General features: G+C 41.3%; 1 protein-coding gene across 1 annotated transcript; it reads left to right on the forward strand.

Moving 5' to 3' along the window:
- Positions 1-960: 960 nt before the first annotated feature.
- On the forward strand, positions 961-3,811 carry LOC129717581 (probable E3 ubiquitin-protein ligase MGRN1). Its single transcript, XM_055667595.1, has 5 exons — positions 961-1,346; positions 1,415-1,533; positions 1,598-2,416; positions 2,473-2,619; positions 2,693-3,811. Exons 1-5 carry the CDS (start codon positions 1,259-1,261, stop codon positions 3,548-3,550), a joined length of 2,031 nt encoding a protein of 676 aa, XP_055523570.1. The 5' UTR covers positions 961-1,258; the 3' UTR covers positions 3,551-3,811.
- The last annotated feature ends 4,601 nt before the right edge of the window (positions 3,812-8,412 follow it).

Raw genomic sequence — 8,412 nt, forward strand, 5'->3', positions numbered from 1 at the left:
TAACAATTTTAGATTTACAGTCATTCATCATCGATAATATATTTATTGATTTTTTACATTTTGTTTCTGGGCATCGTAGTTTTTTCCGGGGATATTTAAAAGAAGTGACAAGCATACTGATTGTTATCGATGCACGATCAACGTGAAAAATCTACTTCTCTACTCAATTTAAACTCCTTATTACTTCATATTTAATTTTGTCACTTTCTGCAACTATAAACGGTGCTAGGTGTTCTGGCTGCCACTTGAAGCCTTCTTTAGTCCAAGTCAAGCACTGCAGTGGAAATCGAATGGTAATGACTTGCATAATTTGACTCTCAACAATATTTTAAACGATTTCTATTCTGTTGAAAATGATTGAAACTACGATTCAACTTTACTGAATAAAACACACGTTAGCCCAATATCTCCTATCAAGAGTAAAGTTCCAAACCATCGCTCAGTCGTCCCACCTTTTTGGGCTGCATATCAACCTCGATCGTGCGCATACCACCCCAGAATCTCAACCAAATGGCATATTGTGTGTATGAAGTTTCAATGTCTTAACGTCTACCAAGGTATGACATTGCCTTTACTGACCGCACTATTTTTTTCTTGCTGTAGTCATCAAATGTAGACTCAGCTTTTGCCAATCGGCTTTTGTTCAGTTCACCATAGCTTTTAAACACCAAAGTGCTTTATTAGTTGATCAAAACTCTACCAAAAAGCGAAACAAAGTGCACCACTACCACGAACCAATCGATGAATGCTTACCTCTTGACTTGAAACGCTTGTCCGTACGCAATAGTCAGCCTATACACCAGAGAGACGCCGTGACACTCACCGTTAAGGCAACTGTCAACATCAAAACGGGCGAGTTGTATAATTTTGCATTGCCGTTATCCGTTTTGATGTTGACAGTTGCCTTAACGGTGAGTATCTTGGCGTCTCTCTGGTGTATAGGCTGACTAGTACGCAAGGAATAAGCTGTCAGCAGCAGAGAGGCAATGCGGAGAAGCAGGTAGAGGTTTATGGGTGAACCAGTGTGTGATATTTTCTTTCTCTAATTGTGTCAAATGGGAAACTTTTTCCTATTCATAATGTCGGAGTGAAAAATTTTCGTTCAAGCCTAGAGTGCAGTAGAAAAGGGTAGAAACAAAGATTTCAGGATTGTAGTAATCGCGAAACCACTTTCTTCGCTGCTAGTTGGGTTGAAAATACACTGGAAAAGGCTTGTTCAAGGGTACGGAAATTCGAGTGCAGTGGCAGCGGAGTAAATATGGGTGCACTAGCCAGCAGACAGAATGCAGCCGTGGAAGAGGCTGAAATGAGTGCGAACCATCAGTACAAGTATCCTCCTCGGTCAGGTACGTCTATGATGGGATTCCTTCTCGGAAGATTGTCCCCGTCCATCCATATGTTTTCTCAACTGCAGGTAACTATTTCGGTACACACTTCATAATGGGTGGCGAACGGTTTGACACTCCTCAGCCAGAAGCTTATCTGTTCGGTGAGAATGCAGATCTAAACTTCCTCGGTTGCAAACCAACTCCGGTAAGTTTGAGCAGTAATGTAATCCGTTTGACGAGTGATGGCCAATTGAGCATCTTCATTTTAGTTTCCTTATCCACCACCGCAAGCAACAGAGCCAACCAAAACGTTGAAAAGTCTTATCAACATACGCAAGGAATCGGTGCGGTTTGTGAAGGCATCCGATTGCGCTGCGAAAATCCACGGAGACGGTACTAAAACTAGTGCGTACAATATTGAATTTGTGTTTGATGCGGACGCGAGATGCGCTATTACGGTTTACTATTTTTGCATCGAAGATATCGGAAGCGCTGGCGTGAACTATATTCCACGTGATTCGTCACTGTCGTCGGAAACATTCCACTTCAAGCGGGGAGTGAACCAGGTTTTTACAGCCCCGTCACATGTCTTCAATCCTGCTTTATTTTCCGAGGATGATCTTTCGTACAACTCCGAGAAGGACACATTCCCGGTTGTCATACACTGTGCCGTGGAAGAAGGCAACGAAGATTGCCGTCAAAGCCACACGACTATCTGTGTTGTAGATCATCACACGGACGGAACCTATGCTTTGCGAGCCCTGAAACAGAAGATTTTTGTCGATGGCCTTTGTTACTTACTGCAGGAGATTTACGGAATCGAGAATAAGCTTGTTAATAAATCTATCGGTGATGAAGATACCGACGACAACGGGAGTGAGTGTGTAATCTGTATGTGTGACACTAGAGACACCCTGATTCTTCCGTGTAGGCATTTGTGTTTGTGCAATTCGTGTGCTGATTCGCTGCGATATCAGGCAAATAATTGTCCCATTTGCCGTGCGCCATTCCGTGCACTGCTGCAGATTCGTGCTGTCCAGAAAAGCGCCACGCTATCGAATGTGGTCACCGCTCAAAGTCCTCAGGATGTAAGTATGGTTGGAGGTATTCGACAAAAACGATTGATCATTGACAACTTTTGCAGAGTACGGATAACATTCCATCTGGTTATATCCCAGTGTCCTTGATAGAAGCGCTTAATGGACCAATCAGTTGTTCTAAATCGCAGATAACTACCGAAAATGGAAACAACACGACCGATGGTAACACCGAAAGTACCCCAACTAATCAGGTAAAATTTGTTCGCTAGATCTGGTTGAGCTATAATCATTTCATTTTCTGTTCTAATTTTTCTGCCCCACAAGACATTGGGAAAACCGGACTCGGAAAAAGCCACAGCAAAAGAAGCCGATACCACTGGATCGCGTGAAAAACTAAATCAAAACGCCGTGGACTTCCGTATGTCACTTCTGCTGTCCAAAGAGGACGGATCGGTTGCCTGCGTTACGAAGGAACTGCTAACTAAGCACTCGCCGCTGATGCAGCGCGCTCCGGTCAGCAAAGATAAAAATCCCCGCGAGAAGGGAAGCCTACGGAACACTACAAGCCAGCTAACCGTCAAAGATAACCCCACGCTGGACCGGGAGACGGTTCTGCTTGTCAATGAAAAATCTCAACTGCCCAATGTAATCGAGATGGACGATGATAGCGAGGCGGAAAAATTATCCCCACTGCTGCAGAAGGAGGTCGAGAACGATTGTGTCGAGCAGAACTGTGATACATACGAGAAAATGCCAAGCATCTTACGGATGGAGGAAGTAGAAAATTCTCGAAACCAAAAGTCGTTCGTAACCCTAGCTTCCGCCGAGGACTCGGACTACTACACCCCCGAGGATCCTCACACCACAATTCTTAGCCCTTTGAAGGATGAAGAGAAAGTTGACGGATCGAAGAAACTTTCCACGCCACTTACCGTACTGAAGGAAGCCTCGCAAGGCTCTCTTCCCGATAGTCCCATCAGTGGTAACTCACACACGTCAACACGTAGCTCCGGTGATAGCTATTCCTCCAGTTCCAGTACCAGACAGCTGCTCTCATCCGTAACAGCCAATGATACACCTACCCACGTAACGGTTAAAGTTGACGCGACCGCTGAAGGGCTAGTAAAACATGAAATCAAGATTGGCAATAACACAAAGATCGACTGCATTGACAGCGATTAGGTAAACCTTTTTGGTGGACGATTTAATTAAACAAATTAACAAAAAAAAAATACAATGCATTTCCACTGCAAGTGAATAATTAGAGCATGAATAGCCCATAAAACAGCAAAAACAAAAGTGTTGAATCCATTTCGGACATCTGAGAAGTACACTCAACATCCAACACAGGAGCAGATTTATGTTTGAATTTTAACATTATGTTTTTATTATTCAAATATCACTGAAACATTTATCAAATAAATTCGTTTTAATCAAAGTATATTTAGGTAGTGCCATCAATCAGAGAATCACCTCCCGAAAAAGACCGACAGAGCGTTGCTGAAAGTCTTACTGAAAATTCGGCCGAATTTCTGAAACCAAAATAAAAATCTGATTAGTGAGTTTTAACGCTACCACAAAAAGATGAGCCTCACAATCGTTTGACGTCGAATCTTGCGCCCGAATGGTGCCCCCTGGAGCCCACTGGACAGCAACAGTAGAAACATCAAACAGAACACTAATCGCGTGAAATTCATTTTTTTTTTTCACTACTTCCGGGTTAGCACAGGGCAAAGGTCTACGGAAAACTAAACCATTTCCGTCCGGTACGGTGGCATTTTGAGCTGCAATCGTTATTGCGTGGACCAGTGGAAGGGCCTGGCGATGTGGAAATGAAAGAAATAAAAATAAGTTCTTTCTCATTAGCTGTTGCTGTTGTTTAACGCCACTCGTCAGACAATGGATCGAAAGATCTCACGCAGCAAGAAAGCGCATAAAGGTTAAGGTGTCACAACTTCCCACGATCAGTTAGGTTTTTTTCTGCTCTAGATTTGAAGTTTAGCAATCTAGTTGGGCATGTGTGGTTAGATTCCAATGAAACAAATTAGAAGCATGTTCTTGGGGTCTGATTTTTATCATGAATTTTACTTACTGCTGTATGTCATTTTGAGAATATTCTTTGCTATCGCAAATTTTATGATTTCCATTCGAATTAGTTTTGAAATTGTGTAATATTTCTTCGGAAGTTTTAAAATATAATCTTAAAGTTCAAAATTAATTAGTCATTTACACTCAACTTCGTATAATAGGACAAAACAATCAAACTATCAAAGTATCAATTTTTTTTATTAAATATTTCTATTGATAGTAGTTTAAAAGTAGGGCACTAGCGGAATTGTCAGCTGGTATGGTGGACGCATAAAATATTGCTGCTGTTTCCGCCGAAAAGGGCGAACATTGATAAGGAAAACGAGAAAAACGCAGCAGGTCTGATCGGTAATTACAAAACCAACTTGCTGCAGAGTGGCCATTTCCAGGATAAACGGCAAAAAAAGAAATCGGTCAAAAAACTCATCGGGGCCAGTTGAAGAGCATCTCTCACCTCACAAAACGCAAAGCCAAAAGGAGATCCAGAGGTCGATTCTGTGAGGACATTCAGACTCTGCCTGGGGCAACACGATTGCGAAAAGCGATGTTCAAATATCATACAAATGGTTTTGGGTTATTGAAAAAGGAAGATGACTGTCACTACCAATGAAACACTTGATGTTCTTATGAACATTCACTTTCCTGGCTTGACCGCCGGCTTTGGGTCGAACGTTGAAAAGCCACAGAGCCTCGGATCGTAATGCATGAAGGCACGCAACTCCGTAGTGCTCGCTCGTCTATTGTTCACGGAGACTTCTATCAACTGGGCACTAAACTCTTTTGAGCCTATGAAGTCAGTAGGATCGGATGGCATTCTACTAATCCTTTTGCAAAAATCGGACGGAGTCATCATGTCCGAACTCATCAGCCGGGCAAAGAAAAAACCTAAAGCTTTTAGATCTATATATGACGACGTCTTCTCTTCCCAAGTTGACGGAGAAAATTACGGATAACAACATCCACTGCGAGTTCCTGAAAGACTTACCCTTGCATAAGCATAAACATGCTTATCAACAGAAATCTACTGACACCGCTTTGCATTGCCCAGTGACAAAGATCGAGAAGTCACTGAAATATAAAGAGACAGTGGTCTGCGCTTTTCTTGATATTGAGGGAGCTTTCGATAACACGTCCTTTGCGTCAATTCACACGGCTCTACAAAATAAAGAAGTCTATAATACTAAAATGAGCCGGATCCAAGCCATGCTTTCGAGCAGCGCATTGGGAGATACATCTGTTACAGTACAGGCAGTGAAAGGGTGTCCTCAGGGAGGAGTTCTCTCTCCACTGTTATGGTCACTAGTGATAAACGATCTCATATTTTTTTAGAAAATGCGATGCTCTATAATTGGATCTCTATCTAGCCGCGTGCAAACGGCTCGTAATACCATCTCCCAGTGGTGCCTAGAAGGAAGGCTGAGCATTAACCCCACTAAAACAGTGATTATATCCTTTACCAAGCAAAAGATGCAGTCAATCTCTCCTCCGCTATTAAGTGGAGTAAGACTGAGTTCCAGCAATGAGACACTTTAATAACTAAGAATAGAATATTTTAATATTTTATAATATATATGGAATGTAGAATATTTGATTGATGTTTTGAAGCTGCCAGGAAGCGCAGCTGACCAAATATTCGTGTTGAGAAGTATTCTCACACGATTGTGGTTTCGATAGACCTAAAGCAAGTGTTCGATAGAAAAGTTCTATCATTGACCCATTCATAACCAAAAATATTGCACCAGACTCCACCGAAAAGTTTATTAAATATGAATTTCCGCTGGTAATTATCTTGCGTTATTTGGCAGCGTATATCACGAGTAGTTTGACATGGAGTGCAACCACGACAGAGTGCTAAGAAAGGCGTACAAACGTTCAAACGTTTGCTGTTTACTTTGTTGGTACGTCCGCTATGGAAGGCAGCGAGATATTCGAAATCGCCGCCTACTGAAGCCCTGCCATCCGCTGCTGCTACTGCTGCTACCCGCTGCTACTTAGTGTGGACGGTCCACACTGGCCATCCATTAGTAAACTGATTGGTTTGAGCAGAAGCAGGTTTTTATATAATCCAAAGAGTACTTTACCGCTTAACCAAGTATAATAGCATTAATCGACCGATCAGATCAATCGAAATCTGCGTTTCAAAAAGACTACAGTATTTGCATAGTTAAGGCTTGATTGTGCGTTTTATTGTCGTATAAGAGCAGATAACAGAAAATACCGCACTCAGTTACGCAACATTTTATTACGCTACTGTTGTGTGTTGTATACTGCTGAAGGAAAAGAAATTTTAGTTCGTGCTGAGACATGGAGATGAAGTCGAATTTACAACCATCTTTGTTAAAGCGTTCTAACATTCTAAACGAAGTGTAATGAATGGTCGAGAAACGCTTAACTCTTCAATTGAGTATTAAATTTGTCCTAAAAGTACACGTTTTTGTTTTAATTAGTATCGGAAATGACGCTAATTGCATCTCTGTGATTTACCCAACAGTGAGAATAAGGCACCCTTCTGATAACACAGCGCAAAGCTGTTTTCACATTTTAGGCTGATTTTCGGAAATCAGAAGTCGTTATTTTGGATTTCATAATATTGTCTGGATTTGATTTCCGGTCTTTGAGCAACTTTGGACACCAAAACTCACAAGAATGGTTTAATAGCTATAATATTTCTTTTTTCCGGTTTGAATTTTGGAGTACACTTTTTTTCGGTTTGTCAACTAGAAAGTCACTTTTTCACTATCTGACAAAATCCTAACGTGACTATATGGGTCTGACGGAAGTTATAGGGCAAAAGGTGTGCATTTTGACACAGGTGTTACGGAAATGTTCTTGGTGATGTATGAAACATGAAATGTGTTTACCACCAAACTATACTAGAAAGTCAACGTGCATGGCATTCCACTATCTGACAAAATCCTGAGGTGACTATTTGGGTCTGACGGAAGTTATAGGGCAAAAGGTGTGCATTTTGACACAGGTGTTACGGAAATGTTCTTGGTGATGTATGAAACATGAAATGTGTTTACCACCAAACTATACTAGAAAGTCAACGTGCATGGCATTCCACTATCTGACAAAATCCTGAGGTGACTATTTGGGTCTGACGGAAGTTATAGGGCAAAAGGTGTGCATTTTGACCAAGGTATTACGGAAGTGTTCTTGGTGAAGTATGAAACATGAAATATGTTTATCACCAAGCTATACTAGAAAGTCAGCGTGCATGGCATTCCACTATCTGACAAAATCCTAAGGTAGCTAAATGGGTCTGACGGAAGTTATAGGGTAAAAGGTGTGCATTTTGACAAAGGTGTTACGGAAATGTTCTTGGTGATGTATGAAACATGAGATATATTGATCACCAAACTATACTAGAAAGTCAGTGTGCTTGGCATTCCACTATCTGACAAAATCCTAACGTGACTATATGGGTCTGACGGAAGTTATAGGGCACAAGGTGTGCATTTTGACAAAGCTGTTACGGAAATGTTCTTGGTAATGTATGAAACATGAAATATATTTATCACCAAACTATACTAGGAAGTCAGCGTGCATGGTATTCCACTATCTGTCAAAATCCTAAGGTGACTATATGGTTCTGACGGAAGTTATAGGGCAAAAGGTGTGCATTTTAACAAAGGTGTTACGGAAATGTTCTTGGTAATGTATGAAACATGAAATATATTTATCACCAAACTATACTAGAATGTCAGCGTGCATGGCATTCCGCTATCTGACAAAGTTCTAAGGTGGGTTTATAGGTCTGACGGAAGTTATAGGGCAAAAGGTGTTCATTTTGACAAAGGTGTTACGGAAGTGTTCTTGGTGATGTATGAAACATGAAATATATTGATCATCAAACTATACTAGAATGTCAGCGTGCATGGCATTCCACTATATGACAAAATCCTAAGGTGGCTATATGAGTCTGACGAACGTTATAGGGCAAAAGGTGTGAA

The sequence above is a fragment of the Wyeomyia smithii genome, chromosome 1 (genome assembly GCF_029784165.1).
Source record: "Wyeomyia smithii strain HCP4-BCI-WySm-NY-G18 chromosome 1, ASM2978416v1, whole genome shotgun sequence".
Lineage (NCBI taxonomy): Eukaryota > Metazoa > Arthropoda > Insecta > Diptera > Culicidae > Wyeomyia > Wyeomyia smithii.